General features: G+C 39.4%; 1 protein-coding gene across 1 annotated transcript in view; it reads left to right on the top strand.

The window, feature by feature from the left end:
• The first annotated feature begins 2,130 nt into the window (after window positions 1-2,130).
• SH3BGRL2 (SH3 domain binding glutamate rich protein like 2) overlaps window positions 2,131-19,085 on the top strand; it is a 38,036-nt gene continuing 21,081 nt past the window's right edge. The window contains exons 1-2 of the mRNA XM_026695117.2: window positions 2,131-2,407; window positions 13,340-13,525. Coding sequence (XP_026550902.1) covers window positions 2,363-2,407; window positions 13,340-13,525 — 231 coding nt within the window. The 5' untranslated portion in view covers window positions 2,131-2,362. The remainder of the gene's footprint in view (window positions 2,408-13,339; window positions 13,526-19,085) is intronic.

Below are 19,085 nucleotides of genomic sequence, written 5' to 3'. Positions count from 1 at the left end.
TCAAGAGGAAGGATCTGATAAGTGTGAAAGGAAAGAACCACTAATGGAAACATTATCACCTTAACCTGAATTAGGAGCCAAATACAAATTATAGCCAAAGGGATGGATTAGTCTAGCTTGTAATGTGAATCAAGGGTATATCTATGTTAAAGATCAAGAATTTCCACTTCCAAAGCAAACTTTCTTAGTTCTTGTACAGCCACAACTAACACCTATTAATCCATCAACTAATCCTGCCTTAACCATGAAAGCCAGCTGGGCCAGTCACTCTGTCTCAGCTCAAATCACCTCACAAGGTATTAGTTATGTGGAAAATAGGAGGAGGAAGGTGTATCATATATGTCACTACCTTGAGTTATTTATAGAAAAAATAATGGTGGGGTGCAAATAAATGAACTCTCTCTTGCTTTGGGTTCTTCTAGGTGAGGTTTTAAAATAGGGAAATTGCATCCTTCACATGATGTTAGGTTGTAAGTATTTACAGAAAATGCACAAGCACTCAATGGCTTTTGTCTTTGCATTGGTTTCCCCCCCAATCCCTTCTTTGCATATCATCTTTCCTTAAACTATCCACTATTCTTTAAACATCTGTTAAGAAGCTCAGTGAAATAGCTGAATAACTCTTTATTCTACTGTTCTCAGTTCATTTTATTTATTTTTATTTAATTTGTCAATCGCTTACAAGATAATAGGTATAAACATGAGTAAGAATACAGGAAATAGGTACGAATAAATGGGGACAATAGGACAGGGATGGTAGGCACAATGGTGCACTTATGCATGACCTTACAGACCTCTTAGGAATGGGGTGAGGTCAACAGTGGATAGTTTGAGGTTAAAGGAGTGGGGGTTTAGAGGATGTAGCAACAGAGTCAGGTAGTGCATTCTAGGCATTGATCACTCTGTTGCTGAAGTTGTACTTTCTGCAATCGAGTTTGAAGCAGTTTACATTGAGTTTGTATCTGTTGTGTGCTCTTGTATTGTTGTGGTTGAAGCTGAAGTAGTCATTGACTGGTAGGACATTGTAGCAGATAATTTTGTGTGCTATGTAGGCGACGTAGTTCAAGGTTGTCCAAGCCCCAAATCTCAAGCCTGGTAATATGGGGTATTCTGTTGCGAGCAGAGGAGTGTAGTACTCTTCTCGTGAAATACTTCTGGATTCATTTAATTGTATTAATGTCCCATATACAGTGCAGATTCCAGACTGAAGAGCTGTATTCGAGTATTGTCTAGCAAAAGTTTTGTGTCTAGTTAGCGATCCGATATTTCCAGAGGAGAAGCTTCGTAAGATTAGATTTACAACACTTAATGCCTTTTGGCCAATGCTGTTACAGTGAGCTCTGGCACTTAGGTCATTAGATATGAGTACTCCTAGATCCTTGACAGAGTGAGGATCATCAATGAGATCATATCCGCCTAGTTTGTATTTGGTGTACTGATTTTTTTTTTACCAATGTGTAGGACAGAGCATTTGTTAGTCGAGATTTGGAGTTGCCAATTATTTGACCATTCAGACACATAATCAAGGTCACTTTGAAGGACAGTAGCATTGTTGGTGGTGTTGAATAGTTTTACGTCATCCGCAAAAAGGACACAGTTGCTTATAAGGTCATTTATATAGAGTATAAAGAGTGTGAGTCCTAGAACGCTACCTTGGGGGACACCGCTGTTAACTGGAGCAAGGTTTGATATAGCGCTCCCTATTTTTACTATTTGTTGCCTGTTTGACAGGAACGCAGTAATCCATTTATGGAGGGATCTGGAAATGCCATAAGAGTTTGGTTTTAACAGTAGTTTATCATGTACCACTGAATCAAAGGCTTTGTAGAAGTCTATGTAAATTGCGTCTATAGCTTTACCCTAGTCAGGTAGAGTAGTCCATATGTTTTGGCAGTTCTCAGTTCAACTGATATACTCTTTATTCCACTGGTTTGTCATTGAGATGATTTTGCTATTTTTCTCCAATAACAAAGTGATGGTATGTGCCGTCTCTTATTTAATTGCATATCACCCTTGCCTCAAAAGGAAGAGAAAGGGAAGGTGAACAGCTTCGGTTTATGCCAGGGCCCGTAAAACTACATTTCCCAGACATCTCTGCACCCTGCACCCTCCCCCCCTCATCTTCGGATTCCTGCCGCATCTCGGAGTCACTCGCAGCCCTTGCTTATCTGCGGCGCGCCCTGCAGTCGCGGGCTCGTAGGGCGGAAGGGCTTATAGGAGCGAGGCAGGCTAGGCGCTGGCTAGGCAGACTCTAGTCTAGGCGAAGCAGCGCGACACGGAGGCGCGGGAGGCTCGCAGCTTCTAGACTTTGGCAGAGGGAGCTGCCTCGAAGCGCATGTAGGGAGGGAGGAAAGAAGGGAAGATGGTCATTCGGGTTTTCGTCGCGTCTTCCTCTGGTTCCGTGGCGGTGAGTGGAAAAGGGAGGCTGGGGAGCGTGGAAGTCCCAACGGTCAGGCGAGGGAGCCACTGAATTCATTCATCGCCCTGCCCTGCCTCTTGGTGTCCACAAACATTTGGGCCGGACTACAACTCCCATCACGCCTTAGCCCCTCACGAGCCATGTGGCTGGACGATGGTAGGAGAGTTGTCCATCGCACTCGGGACGCTGTGTTAGGGAAAGAAGGGTATTCCTTCAACAGACCCTTACCACCACCCCGGGGGAAGCTTCTATGCGCCGAGGCTATCGAAATCGCGACCCCGACAGAAAGCAAAACGCGCGCGAAATCTTTCAGTAGAGAACCGGCAGAGCCGAGAGAGAGATTTCTGCCGTGGGCAGCAAAGTCCGTAACACTGGAAAGCGGCGTAGTTGTTTTTCGTGGCTAATAACAGCATTTTTTTTTCTCGGGAAAGAGAGAGGCGAAGCGAGCTGTCCTATCGGCAGCCTCTCGGTTGCAGAATCTCTGGGTTTGGGCGGGCTGGAATATACATGTTGTAATTTACTAACAATGTTTACTGGCCTCTGGCTCAATCTTTTAATTTGGTCATCTGAAAGGGTGAAAGAAAATAAGTATACCTCAAAAGCATTACCATTCTTGTCACCCTTTCTGAAAAATTGGCATGACCCCCGTTTTAAAATGAAGTAATTAATAGTTAATAATTAATGACCATAATGAATAACACAGTATTTTTTGAAAAAGGAGCCCATATGTAGAAATGGGACTGCTAGGTGCATCAGAAGCCCGTATGCATTTATATGATTTATATGCCTGTCCACCTCATATAAGTGACTCTGGGCAATATACAGGATTATAACACAAAACCTACCACACATATCTTCCAGGATCCAACGATAAACAATCCACTCACCATCAGCATGCCAGAGCTCATCTGAACTCATAACAAAGCTTGTAATTATATGGACATAGTTGAGTTTGTAAACACATTAAATTCACCATAAAATTGCTGCTTCAATAGCATTCTTCAATTCACACAAAAACTCAAAAAGTTGTATTTCAAGATGCAAGTCAAATTTAAGCCTTGCTAAGATCTTGATAATAAATTCTAATCCATTGAAGGAAGGTGGGAGGATTTACACTAAAATGATTAGAAAGCAGTGCTAAACCAACACCCACAACTCTTCAAAAATAAACATTTTAGCTTTGTAGCATGTGCTGTTTAAGTAATTAAGCTTCCTCTGTAAATGTGCATAAAAATTTCAGCTGGATGTGGTTGGCATATCCACCATTTAAAAAATTTGGGGGGGGGGAGTGTTCCCCTCTTATATGTTTTGTTCTCAGTCCTGTTTCTCTCAAGATACTTTTAGTCTTTAGATATTTCCCTTTTGCACAGACACAGTTATATTTTGGCACTGTAAGGATCGTCCTCAAAGAATGTAGGATTGGTGTCTCTATATGATAATGTGAACAAAGGGAATCCCCATTAACCCTTTGAAGTTTACTGTAATAACAGAGATAGCCATCTCTGACCTTCCTGCAGGTGTTGTGCAGTTTGAAAAACACCAAGTTCGAAAAGGCTCTTAGACATATTGTACAAGTAGTTTATAATCCCTGGACTTTCTGCTGCTGTAACTAACTTTGCTATCTAGAGAACTCTGTTTGAATTATATATTCTTGTCAAAGTAAGCATAAATATGGACCTGAATGGTCTTTTTATTGAGTCATTGAAGGAGATTTTCTACACCCATAACTGCTTTTCCTTCAGTGTTTGGGATATTGAACTTTGCCTTCTGTAAAACACACTTATGCTGTCTCTCTGGACTCTGAAGTTTCTGATAGATCTGATAGCTGTGAGTGATAATTTGCGTTCTGTCCATTCATGTAATAAATGCTGAAGTACAGTGTGGTTTGGCACAAGTATGTATCATGCTAGATAGCTGCATCAGCCAATAATGAGTATTTATCCATCTCAGGAGCCTGCTGAGTAATTATTAGATTTTTTTAGAACCTGTATAATGAGCAGTCACTGAACATTCACAATAAAAGCCTCTATCGTAGTAGAACTGTCGGTCTATTTTTAGCAAGTGGTTTATAGTAATACATCATCAAAATGTTTAATCTGTGCCACATATTTAAAAACAATGATTAAAATAACCAAGAAAGCCATCCTTGTCTCAAATAAAAAACCTGGGATTTTCTATTCACTAGGCTTAGCAGAGCTTATATTTGAGCAGGCATACAACAAGTTGCACTATTTATATTTGGCTCTCTGCCTATTTGCCTTGGGAAATTCAGGAAATCCTTCCTTCCCTTAAAGTTTATTACTCATTTCCTGGGTGCTATATCTGTAACTGAATGCTTGAACTAAAATAAGCAAATAATTTTCTTGCTCAAAGCAAAAGGACGTGGATATCTAACAAACTTAATGCTAGGGCACTGATGGTGAACCTTTCTGTTGTGTACTGAAAGTGCATGTTCTGGCACCCACAATGCAATGTGCCCTGCCCCCCTGCACATGCGCCCCCTTACCTGCACATGCGTGTGCCTCCAAGCTGATTTTTGGCCCGTTTGAGGCTGTTTTTGCCTTCCCAGAGGCTCAAGGAAAACCTCTGGAACTCGGGGGAGTCCGTTTTCGCCCTCGCGGAGGCTCGAGGGAAGCTTCTGCAGCCTCGGGAGTCTGAAAAAGGATCCGTTTCGGCACTTCCGGTATTTCCAGAAGGCCCATTTTTCGGCCTCCCAAGGCTGCAGAGGCTTCCCTCGAGCCTCTGAGAAGGCGAAAACAGCCTCAAACAGGCTGGAAATCAGCTGGGAGGTGCACACATGTGCAGTGCAGGTAAGTTTGGCTGGGGCTCGTGTGCCTGCAAAAATGGCTCCGCGTGGCACCTGTGACACACGTGCCATAGGTTTGCCATCACTGTGCTAGATTTTTTTCTAGTCGGTACACTGAAAAGTGGTGTGGCCATAAGCACTTTCACCACTACTGTTCCTTTCTCAATAATCAATAGGTCTGAGAAGTGCTATTGGCAATTCTGCAGTAGTAATAGTGCAACAACCATAATGTAGACCAGCAGTTCCCAACCTTTCCAGCTTGCTGGACTGGCAGGGAGAGGGGAGGGTTCCATGTGAGTGGCAGGTGCCCACGTGAGCATGCATATTTTGTGCATTTGTACAAGCGGCGAGGCATGTGTCCACTTTCACAAATGGATCTTTGCATGTATGCTTGCCCACTGCTGGTTCCAAACAGGTTGCGGTCTGGTTGTGGTCTGGTTCCAAACAGGTTGTGGCCCAGTAGTGGGCCAGCGCCTGGGGGATTGGGGAACCTTGATATAGACCATTGCCTATTACATCATGCATAGTATCAGACTACACCATTCTGCTCTTCCCTTTAGCTAAAGCACAAATGATGGAATACTGTGCACATAAAGTACTCCATCAATGGAAGCAAAGCTGTCACAAAATAATGAAGAGTAGATTTGAATTTTCTGTCTTTTATATACTCTTTCTTAATACTCCTGTTGCAAAAAAAGTCATTTCTTGCTTGCAATTTCCTTTACTACAGGGTCTTTCAATTTGGTAAGCAGGAGGGGGAAGGCTATTATTATAATATTGACATCTGAGTTAACCCCATCTAACTCTGCTATTTTCCCCCTTCCCAGGAAAAGCTAGATTCATACATTATGCAGTTTGCTTAATTTTAACTTAGCATCATGTTGTATGAACCTAGCCATTGTGTTTTGTACCATGTATAAATAATTTTGTATTATTTGTATTATTGAGGAGCAAGTATGCCAAACCAGCAATTATATGAAGAACATGCAAAATCTGTACCTGGACAAATTGTGTTTTGCATGCACCACTGGCCCTGTACAAAAGGGACTTGGTAAATATGTAACATAAGCAAGAACTTTCTTTGTTAACACATCAATAATGGCTATTATTCCAACATGTAATCAATATAGTAATAAAAAGATATCCAAGGAGAATCAAATACAGATTAGATTAGATTCAACTTGCCAATTAATAAGTCGGTTTTCATCTGGAACAAAATGAGACTGAAGCTGACCTCAATTACTGCTATGGGGACAGTTTTTCATAAAGGCAATGTCATATCACCTTATTTGTTATTAAATGCAAGAGATTTTGAGAAGAGCCTCCTCTTTGGAACTTAAAGTGTAAGCCAGTCTGGGAAAATATTCATATATTTGGCACCCAAACTGTCCCAGTGTTTGAAAGTTAAGTAAAAGAGTTTGGAACTGGCCACAAAAGCAAGTGAGCAGGTTGCTTGCTTAAATTTCAATGGCAGAGTTGGACTGAAGTTTATTGCCCTTTCAACATTCACCTATTTGTTAAACCCTCATTTGATTCAGATAGCAAAGAGAGAGCCAGCCGGTATGGCATGCAGGTAGAAGACACTTCATGCTCTTGATGACAGTGCATTGCTGTTAAAAAGTAGAAACTTGAAGGATCCCAAAGTATACGTGCTATGGAATACAACAAAAGTCTCTTCCCCACTACCTATCCAAATACAGTGGTACCTTAATATTCAACTACTTCGCAAGTCGTCGAATTTGGAACTCAGTGCATTTTGATATGAAAATGTTGTCCCAGTACTCATCATTTGTTTGATACTCAATGCACAAGCTAGAACTTATTGATGATGGCTGCCTTGTGATTCACTACAGGTAGTCCTCAACGTACAACCACAATTGAGCCCAAACTTTATGTTGCTAAGTGAGAAAATTGTAAAGTGAGTTTTGTCCCATTTTACACCTTCTTGCCACACTTGTTAGGTGATTCACTGTAGTTGTTCAGTTAGTAACACGGTTGTTAAGTAAATCTGGTTTCCCCATTGACTTTGCTAGTCAGAAGGTTACAAAAGGGTTACAAAATCACGTGTCCCTTGGACAGGGCAACTCATAAATATGGGTCAGTTGTCAAGCATCCTAATGTAGATCACGTGATCATGGAGATGCTGCAGTGGTCATAAGTGAAAAATGGTCATAAGTTACTTCTTTTAGTGCCATTGTAACTTTGAACAGTCACTAAGTGAACTGTTGTAAGTCGAGGACTACCTGTATATTATTCCTAATAGTAAAAAATTGTTCCATACTCGTCATGCCTTCTGGAACCAATTAACAATGACTAGTGAGGTAACACTGTATATTCCTCAAGATAGAAGTGAAACAATTCTCAGAATTAACTTGATAAAATATTGTGATCATTTGTACTGTATAAAAAATAAGCTATACTTCCTCAACAAACATTTGAAATTACTGAATTGAGAGTTCTCTTCACTTAACAGAAGGGCTCCATTCCCCTTAATCTCCATTTCTTTATTATTTCTCCAGTACAATGTTGTTATGGATAATATATGAACATGTCAGGCTTGTAGAATTTCCTTTGCATTTTATAACAAAGGTGAGGTGCTATGTTTACTGAGTAAAACCAAGGCTTTTAAATTAATTTGAAAGCCCTTTATTATAGCTTATTTTTGCACATCTGATAGAATGGACTCTAGGTCTATGAATGCTTCTACCATATTTTAAAATATGTAATAGGCTACAAAATATATGTTTTCCTTCTGTGGATTAATATGGTTGCCCTTTGGGATTTTTTTTTTAAATTTAGAAATACTCTCTACATTATCAGGGATCTTTCTTCCACATAAGTGAATTGAGAATTACAGCAGAAATTCATTTTTAATGAATGATAGAAAGTACCAGTAACTTAAGAAATTCAATATGTTTAGGAGTAAAAGACTCTGATACTACTAGCAAAATGCAGGACTTTAATCTCAAGTCTTTCATCCTTGATTTCAATTGCTACCTTATTATATTGAATGTAGCGCAGTCTTCAGAATGAACAATATGTAGGATGAGACATTTTTGTATAAAATTAGGCAATCTATCCCCTATATACATACACACACACACACACACACACACACACACACACACACACACAGACAGAAACAAATACATACAGAGAGAGGGAAAGAGAGATCACGCGAATTAGAAATCTTCCTCTCCCCACCCCTCCCCTGGTTGGTGGAGAAAATGAGGGAAACTGTCACAGAATGTTGAAAATGAAGATTACACAACCACAGCTGCAGCACAATAGCAACCAGCAGCACAGAGGCAGCCACAATCTCCCCAAATTTAATCCCTCAGAAGTCGTGGCCCCCAGATTTGGAAGACATTCTGTAAACCCATTTGAAGTACCTTGGTTCAAAAATTATTGCCCTGGGATGCACCATTTCACCCAATTAAAGGTCTTGACAACAAGAGTTTTAGTGATATATAGATATATCTTGTGTGAGTAATATATAGGTACATCTTGTGTGAAGACTTTATTCTGGTTTCTAATCACTTAAGGTTTTTCTCTATATGTAGATGATTTCATTACATACTGCCATTCATTGAGAAGATGAGAACAGATATAGTACAATTTGTAACATCAGAAACAATCGGGTCATATATATGTTTAGAAGAGAAATATTTTTAAGGGCCCTAGAAAACCTACCTAATAATCCTACCTCATATTTCCCCCCCGCAACAACAACTCTCTGAGGTGGGTTGGGCTGAAAGAGAGAGTCTGTCAGTCAGTCACCTAGCTGGCTTTTATGCCTAATAGAGGCATAGAATTCAATCTCTTGGTTCCCAACCCAGCATCTTAACTAATACTAGACTGGCTCTCAGTTTGTTGAAATATGATACGGAGATTTGATCAGATTGTGTGGTTTACAAAATATTCAGTATAGAAAAATTATATATTTTGAATATTTTTTCCTGGTTTCTGATCACACAGCATAAATATGCTGTTCCACAAAACCATTCTTAATCCTTTTCCTGTAATTCAGATACGCTTGGCTTAATCAAAGAATATTTCAAAATTCTAAGCCAGAATTCAAGACACCTCTGTTGAGCAACAGCTGTCATGTTTTTGGTCTTATTTTCTCAATCCCTGACTGGCTGATTTACATTTTGAGTCATTTTAAATAATATTGGTGTTTGTTTATCCAACTCTTGTCATCCATCTGCTGATCTCGCTCCAGATTTAGCTGTTTTAAAGAAAAGAGCAGCATGCAGAAATTCTGTTCTATGCCTTCTACCGTTTGCTGAGCTAATTGTTCTTTTTAAACAAAAATGCAAGATGCCAACAGAAAATAGTTGTTTTCAGTAGCTCCATAAATTTTACTAAAGTATGCTGTGCATGCAGTCCATTAATCTATAGAGCATGCAGTCAGGTGTGCAGTTTTAAAGCAAAAGTAAATACCGTCTTTCAATCTTACATATCAGAAATCTTGAACTGAGGGTTTTAAGGTAAAAAAAATTATACCGTTAAGCATATATAAAAATAAAATTTGTGCAAACAGGCTAGCTAAGTTTGCAAGTCTCAAGGCTTGGCTGCCTTATTCAGCTTATTTTCTAGATTCATAGAATACTGAACAGCAAAATATGATTTCTTTAGTTCCAGCTTCACACATTTTGCAAATTTTATAGTGTGATTTACAAATCATGATTTAGGGTTTTATCTTATATATAGCCTCAGTCATTGTGACTTATGGAAAAAATAATAATTAAAACAAACTATGTTTGCATAGTGCTACATGTGGTTGGAACAAGGGTCTTCAAACTTGGCAAGTTTAAGACTTGTGGAGTTCAACTCCCAGAATTCTTGAGCTAACATGACTGGAGAAAGAATTCTGGGAGTTGAAGTCCACAAGTCTAAAAGCTGTCAAGTTTGAAGACCCCTGAGTTAGAATATGTACTATTTGATCTTTATACTGCCTTCTTTTGTGTATTCAGTTCTCTAACCCTCTATTAAATATCCCCAGAACTGTTTGTCAATCAGGTTACAACTTGTTACCTTGTCATCAACAAAGTATTCCTAAGCTGTCCATAAACTGCTAGCGTTTAGAATGGTTTTATGAAATGTACAATACAGTGAGGTTGCCTTGTGGTAAGTGCACCATCACCTGGTTTTGACAGATTAATGCCCACCTTTTCTTTTTAGTTCTTTTGCATCCCCCACTTTTCTCAGTTACTCGGCACCATTAATCTACAGAGACCTGCAAATTATTTGAAAGGATGATTTAGAACATTAGAGGGTGCCCTTCTTTTAAAGCACTTAAAGCAGCTGTTCCTCCTTTCAGCCTTGGGTGGTTTTTCAGAGGTTGCTCCTGGCAGTCTCTGCCTCCATGTGCATTTATAGCTATTTTGCTTTGTATTGGGATACAGTAAACAAAGTGCCTGGGAATGTATGTGCCTGTGGAAATAGTCAGGATTAATCGAACAGCTGGGCCAAAAGAACAGTCAATCAATCAGAATAGAGTTGGAAGGGACTTTGGAAGTCTTCTAGTCCAATCCCCTGCTCAAGCAAGACACCCTTTATAGCAGGGGTAGCTAACCTTTTGGGGCTCCTGTGCCAAAAATTGCCAGTACATACGCACTCACGTGCCAGCACCCAGAATGCAATGTGTGCCCCGCTCCCCACACCTGCGCATGCATGCGCAATTCCCCCCACTCCACCCTCTTATCTGCTCTGCGCCTCATAGCTGGTTTTTCAGCTTGTTTGAGGCCTTTTTGGCTTCCTAGAACCTTGGAAAAAGCCTCTCCAAGGCTTTTCAGGCCGAATTATAGGCCCGTTTTGTCACTTCTGGTATTACAGGAAGTGACAAAACGGGCCTATAATTCAGCCTGAAAAGCCTTGCAGAGGCTTTTTCCAAGCCTCTGGGAGGCCGAAAAAGGCCTCAAACCAACCAAAAAAAATAGCTGTGAGGTGCATGCATGTGCAGTGAGGTAAGTTTGCCTGCAGCTCGCATGCCAGCACAAATGGCTGTGCATGGCACTTGTGGCATATGTGCCATAGGTTTGCCGTCACAGCCCTATACCATTTCAGACAGGTGGCTGTCCAGTGATGAAGCACCCACAACATCTGAAGGCAAGCTGTTCCACTGGTTATTTGTTCTCACTGAAAAGATACGATGGTTTGATTGGTTCAATATGATGTGCTTTGTATGCATTCCAATCTTTTCTAAAGCATCTGTTTTGAAGGATTGTTTTGTCTTAGTATAGGGGAAACCATATGCAGGATTCCACCTCCCATTATTCTGACAATTTTGGAATATGTGTAAAATAATATGATCTCTTTTTTTTTCACTTGTTAGTACAATGAAATGAAACATATACAACAAAAAGTTTTCCTCTCTGCAAATTTTCTGGATTGCACAAAGTTCATTGGGTAGAATCGCAAAGTTAGTCATGGAAAAATTCCATTTGTTTTGCTATAATATGTTATCTTGAAAAAGTAGAATGTTTAATAAAATGAATAATTTGAAATAAGCAAACAACACAGTCTGGATACAGTCTGATAAAATACTGAGAATTGAGAAAGGCATTTTCTTCTTTACTGTATTTTTGAGACAGTTGAGCTGGATCTAAACACCTGTAGCATTACAAACTAATGTTTACCAATAATTAGTTGCTAGTAATGAAAAAATAATATGTTTCTTTACATAAATAAGGAGTCTTATGTTTATTTATTTTTTGCTTTGTTTACTCAGAAATTAATAAAATGTGCTACTTTAGCATATTTACTTAATTTGCATGTAAAACTCTTTGGATTGAAGGTGTACCCTATAAAGTCACAGATAAGTCAAACCTAAAATTTTCGGCTTATCCATGAGTCTATATGGCATATTTTTAAATTGTTTTTTATGAATCTCTTAATCATCACTTTGTGTCTTACTATCCATTTCAGTGGATGGGGCAGCAGAGCCAATGAAATGTGGCCTTCCAGATGTTATTAGACTTCATTGTTCCTAACTCTTGTTGACTGGAACTGATGTTCACTTCAACAGCATTGTTCCTTCCTGTCGGTCATCTGAAAGCATATTCTTTATGAATTGTAAAAAGAAAAGTGCTTTTTGTCAAGCCAAGGGCAAGGAAGCTAAAGTAGTATGAAGGGTTAAAATAGCCACAGAAGATCCTCCTTCCTCTTCCTGAAGAAGCAGGAATGGTGTGATCAGTTTGACCACCTAGAATTGAGTTATGTCCTCCAGACCAGGGTCTTCAACCTTGATAGCTTTAAGACTTGTGGACTTCAACTCCCAGAATTCCCCCTTCAGTCATGTTAGCTTAGGAATTCTGGGAGTTGAAGTCCACAAGTCTTAAATTTGCCAAGATTGGAGACCCTTGCTCCAGACATTGAGCTTTTTGGTGGGATCCTTGTTTCAAACATGAACAATTTCTCTGGATTATGTGTGTCAGCTGCACACACTGTCCTTCAGTGAGCAAATTAGTCTCATTAGTTGCTTTTTAAAAGCAAACTGTAGAGCATATTGTAATACATCTTCCCAACTAGCCTCTGTAGTACCTTTGAACATCTGCCCTGGGAAATCAACACCCTCTCCTGAGATGTTCATATTGAAGCGGTTGCTATAGCAAAGTGCTGCTGAACCCCTCCCCCTTCTTTTGGAGGTCCTTAGTAAAGCTTTCATAATAGGCGTTGTTGTTTAGTCCACTGGATAGTCCCACTATCTATTTAGTCCCACTAAGTAAATTATGTGCTGGAGAAATGGCTTCAGTGTCTATTAGGTTTATTAATATACAATTGAGACCAGAGGATTTTCATTTTTAAATGTATGGACAGTTGCAAAAAATTTCATTTCTATGCATAATAACTTCAATGAGATTATTGTATGTAAAAAGATACAAAAATTTTGTACTATGCACAATGGAGGAATGGTTGGTGAAGATGATGGAACTTGTTCAGATGGGTAAATTAAAATTTTTCTGATCAAGAAAAGACAATATCTACATTATTGCTGACTGAAAACCTGTTATAGATTTGTTTGTATACAATAGAAACTTTGCCATGATTTACTTGCACAGTTGGCCTGGGCAACAAGTGACCATCTCTTAGTTCTGCCTTTTTTCCAGATAAAGAAGAGGCAACAAGACATTGTGCGATTTCTGGAAGCCAACAAGATTGACTTTGAACAAGTGGATATCACCATGTCAGAGGAGCAAAGGCGGTGGATGTATAAAAATATTCCTCAAGACAAACTGCCTGCACAAGGCAACCCATTGCCTCCCCAGATCTTCAGCAATGATGAGTACTGTGGAGTAAGTAACTTTCAAAAGTTTGTGGTTTCTCCATTTTGTTACAGAAGAAAAACAAGAAATGTATTGGACAATGTCCAGATAACATGAATATGGATGGCATTGTGGTGATTAAATCCCCTCCCATGTGCTCTGAAGGAATTTGGATTATGCTAAGGAATTATGGAATAATGAAACATTTAGTGATGGATTTTCTGTCTCTGACATATTTCTAGTCTTACATGAAATTTAAAAAGCCCTTGCTTGGTGGAAACCAACAGGAAAGAGAAGCATGTCTGTTTCTTTAAAAGAGACATCTCTAAGAAATTTTGATTGTACCCGAATATATACATTCCCATTGTTTCTTGCTCACATAATATGTCAAACATCTACTCTCCATAAAATAAAGACAGGGCAATTCCCAATCATATGTCTTCATCAGATTCATTATGAAAAGTAATGTGTTCACCAGTAGATCAGTATAAAATTTTTGCTGGGTCAGGTTTCATCTTATTAGGGAATTTTCTGTTTGATTTTACCCAGTTCTAACTCTTCATAAGTTAGAACAGTGATTCAGATAGGTTGGAAATAGGTTGGTTGCCACTGTCTGATTGATTACGCATGAGCCAGGCTGCTCAAGTAACATCTCCCAAGGAATTATGAAAGGATGTCTGTTTTTGTCTCTTCTTTCCAGTAATGATGGGAGAAAGTTTGCTGGTTCTGTCTATGCTGGTCAGTGACCACAATAAAGATTTTATTTGAGATTTTGGCTTTCTCCTAATTATTAAAGTAAAAGCTGCAAGCATCCCTTTAGCCCATGAAACTAGAAGCACAAAGACAGGATTCATGGCAGAATTACTTAAGCATGGGAGGTCAAACTCTTTTCTTCTGTTAGGGCCTAATTTTCTCTTTAACTTTTGGGAGGCCGTAGACTAAAGCTACATGAAGCTGAAATTAGAAGAGGGGGAATCATATGGGGATAGGGTTCTCAGTTGCTTTCTTGGCCAATTGCCTTTTCTTTTTTACATATTTCCGCCCCTCTCTCTCCTTCTCTTTCTGACTCTTTTATGTTAAATCAGAGGTGGGCAACTATGGCCCCTTTATGACTTGTGGACTTCAACTCCCAAAATTCCTGAGCTAGCATGGCTTGCTCAGGAATTCTGGGAGTTGAAGTCCATAATTCATAAAAGGGCCATAGTTGCCCACCCCTGCGTTAAATAGTAGACTGCCAGGGAAGAAAATGATTACTTCTGCCAGAAGAATGGATATGTTGTTGCAAGCATCCTGAAAAAATTATTCTAGGGCTTATTTTCCAATTGGGTCTTATTTTCGGGGAAACATGCTATCTCATGAATTCGTAATCTAATTTTTTCAGGATGCTTGTAATATAAGCTGTACCCCAAAAATAAGCCCCAGTTAAGATCGTTAGCCAGATGGACGCATTTAGTACCATATCTCCCCCCAAAATAAGACCTAACTGAAAAATAAGCTCTAATGCGTCTTTTTATTTTGGGGGGAACACAGGTATGATTAAGAACCTTATGTGATCTGAAATCACCAGGTATACAAGTTTAGGCTCTGTCTTTCTTGCCCTCTTGTCTCTTTCTACCTCCTGGTTGGACTATGTAATAAGATCTAGTAAGTTGATTTGAAGAGATTGCTTTTGCCCAGTGTACCACCTAAATTAAATAGCATAATCTAGTGGTTTGAATCAATTCATTCTTTGGTTGGGAATAAACACATTGCAAACAGTAATATTTCATCTTTTGCAGATAAGAAAAATATGTTGTTCCTTCACTTTTATGTTGAATTCCTAACATTATTTTTCCAAAGATATGGTCTTGAAGTGCCATTGCTCTTGCATGGGCTCACCCAAAACCTGTTTGCAGGTTGATGAATTAGCACTTAAAAGCCCTTATGTATACCTGTTAATATTTTTAGCAGTTGAGTCCTATTGTTTATATTGGAATAAATAAATGCTCTTTCCACTTCAGACTGAAAGGCGGCTGAATTGCAATGTGAAGGAGTTACCCAAATAATGGAAAAAAGCTCCATTAATTTGTTAGGAAACCATTTCATATTTATGGGCAAGGTAGATAAATAAGTTTAAGGGTTTTAAGGATGAAAGGGCCTATCATGAACATTTAAAAGAACTATTATAAATTATCCATTAATAGAATGCCTACTTAGCGCTGAAAAAAATCATTAAAAGCATAGCATAATGAAATAGTGTTAATAGTAGTGTTACTGTGTGTATTCATGTGTGTGTAGGGGTTGCACTTTTGTGACTAATGCATACATGATATTCTTCCGACTAAAATTGGAATTCCGATTTTTTTTCTTTTCTGAACAGCAGCACTGCTAGTTTGGACTACCGGTAGCAGGTTTCTGGCTGGCTGCTCTTCTTTGCTTGCGCTGCTCTTTGCAAAAACAAAAAACAAACAAACAAAAAATCCCAGAGCCCTCTGTGGTTTTTGCATTTGCAAGGTGCAAAGTGACGGCAGCAGATCGCGCGTACTAGAAAGGGCTTGACTGTATTCCGGTAAGAGAGAGAGAGAGAGAGAACGGCTCTTGCTTTTTTCACCAGCCCCGGACGCTGGGGGGCTTGCAAGGGAGAGAGTGACTCCTGCCTCCCGCTGTCATCATCATCATCTTCTTTTGGGTGGGTGGGAGAAGGAAGTTGTGTTTCTCAAGGCATGCAAAAAAAGAAAGAAAGAAAGAAAAAATAAAAATAAAATGCATGGCCAAATTGTTGGGAGGGAGTCGAGCTGGAGAGGTAGCCGATTTCCACGGTGGCAAATCATCCCTGCGGCAGGCAGGCTGGCTGGCTGGCTTGGCAAGCAGACGAGCCGAACAGTGGCTTGGCTACTTACCTTGTGAGGCAGGGGAAGGCTGGAGAAGGGAAGAAGACAGGGGTGGCATGGGGAGTGGGGGAGAGGTTTACCGGGGATGCGAAGGTATGGAAAGAGCCAGACGGCTGCAGCTCCCTCTGGAGAGCGAAAACAATGTTCATTTACCAGAAAATTCCCCTGTGGAAAGTCACGTGGAGGGAAAAAAGAAAAAGAGAGTTTGGAGTGGCGACTGGAACCGGAGCTCCCTTGATTAACAATTCTGAATTTTTTTCCCTTTCTTTTTTTACTCCCTTCCCGCCATTGATAATTAGGATCCGGTGCCTCCAGGGTCCTGTCGGTGGTGTGTGGGGGGGATGATTAGATTTGGGGAGGAGGGCGAGGTCGGAAGGAAAAGGCTCCAGGATCAGGCTTGTAAGGCAGAGGGAAGGCGGTTTCTCTTTAGGAAGTTGGATTTCACTGCTCTTTGTGTAGCTGTGTGGGATACCTGTAGCGAAGATTTGGCCAACAAGACTTAATGTTGATATTACTTCCTCTTCTGTGACTTTAAAGGTCAAATAATAGTTGCAGCCCCCAACCCACCATCATAAAAGATAAGGCATATTGCACTGCCTGAGCTTCCCACTTTAACATGTGTGGCACCTAAGTTTGTGGCACCTTAAAAAACCAGCAAAATGTTATGGCACCTTTCATAGAAGAATGCTTCATTAAAATGATGGTTGCAACTACTCCACATTTCTGCAACATGGTCCCCTCCAGCTGTTTTGGATTTAAAAGCAAAGAGGGCCAATCTGGAACTGAAGAGGAAGACAACTGTAGCCAAAAGACAGGCCAGACTCAAAGTTATGCTATCAGCTCTCAACTAGCTAGAAAGAAGCATAGAGAAGCAATGCTGATCAAAGGAATGGGGAACAAAGAGAAAGTCCAATTAGAGGTGAAGCATTGTGGCTGTTTTTCTGTCTGTTAAGCAGGGTTTGTTTGTTGTTTTTGTTTGTTTTATTTTTTAAATGTGAAATCCTTTGCCCGAGAGCATTCTCATGGTGCTTTTTATTATTATTTTTTTGTCAAACAATAAAACTATCATGCAGACTCACCTTGAAAAATCACTTTTGATTACTTTACTCTGCTAAAGCTTCAAGGGGGCATTGCCAATTTAATTCCCACCGGGGCGCTGCGTGGACCGCGGCAGGTGTTTAGGCAACCCCTGCACCCCGGCTACTTTTCAGATTTTTTTTTCAGAGGGGAATATCATGCCTGCTAATGTGAGTGCAACAGTTGCCAATAACACCTCACTGGATTATTAACCAAACAGTACTGTTGATTCAGTGAATCTATGTTATGAGTATGGATATGGATATTCAGACATGGTTGGATGTGCAATAAAAAAGATGAAATTTGGACTGAGCCAACATCTGGATATATCTGTCAGTAGCTATGTACTATGCATAACAATCCTGTTTTTGCATAACAATTCTGGCATATCTGAATTCATAATAATCTGCTTTAATCCATTTACAAGAGCTTGGCTATTCTGCATTAAAAATCTGAGCTTTGAAAATTGAAGAATAAAAATGACAGCTTTGGTTTTGTGACAAATAGGTCAGAGGAAATATAAAAGTATTTTTTGGTCTTTCTGAACAGAAACCAAGGGCTACATTTTCCAAATAAAGCAGTCCTTTAACCACAGTGCTTTATAAATAATGAAACTTAGTTTGAAAAATGTCCCAATAGCTTTCTGTAAAAATGTTAAATTTTTCTCTGTTAATGTTTCTTTTTCTGTATGTTCTCAAGCGTTCTGGAGAAAATGAAACAGCTCTCTTTGGAGATTTTCCTAGTGTTTGAGCAGAAATCCTGAGGATGCTACTTTCTGATAAATACTGTATATAACTATCAGCAGCTGGCTACCAATGACACAATATTACCTCATGTGTGAATGTTGACAAAACTATTGTATTTTTTTTTACTAAAATACGTTTTTGAACTCTTGCTTAATTTTTAGTGCCGTAAAGTTGAAATATTTGTTTTTAAAGAAAGACATATTCTTTATATTTATATTCTTTATATTCCTGGAATTATTTCTTTAAATGGACAATGATTGGCCTGGTTTTCTAATAGAAACAATAGTCTTTTTAGGATTAATACAAGAACCCCACAGCCTCAGATTTGGTTCAGGGCCTCACAGGACCCTTATAATAACTAAACTAGTAGCAATAATGTGATAAGATGGGCAGCCAATAAAATAATAAAATAAATAATGCAGTTGCAAATGCATTACTTCTGAAGCATACTGACCCTGGAGGAAGTAGAGGTATCAGAAAACCAAGTTATTTATTTACAAATGATTGTCTTTCAGGAAAGGAAAAAAAAACATGGGCATGTAAATACTTGTCAAGATTTGCTTTGGTGGGAGTAGTTTAATTTGGTGTATTTGTTACAGCTGCACACAGAGTTCAGTGGAAAACTCCTGATCCTACATAGGAGGCGGATTGCCAACTGAATAGGCTGCAGGTGGTGTTTTACAATCATAACAATACACAATGCATGCCCTTGTTCAGAATAAGATGGGGTTGGCAGAAAGAGCTCCCAGAGGTAGAAGCCTCAGATAGTTAGTGGGATGTACATAAGAACAGTCAAAGATAATTTGCAGGAAAGATTAAACAACAGCTGCCCATTCTTTCACTTGTTCTGAAACAATAGTTATCTTTGTTTGCCTTAGGAGGAAAATTGTTTGTAGT

This window comes from Pseudonaja textilis, chromosome 1 (genome assembly GCF_049901715.1).
Source record: "Pseudonaja textilis isolate UNSWEBS1 chromosome 1, rPseTex1.2, whole genome shotgun sequence".
In the NCBI taxonomy this organism is placed as follows: domain Eukaryota; kingdom Metazoa; phylum Chordata; class Lepidosauria; order Squamata; family Elapidae; genus Pseudonaja; species Pseudonaja textilis.
Note: the sequence above shows the minus strand (reverse complement) of the source record. Positions and strands in the feature narration are given on the sequence as shown.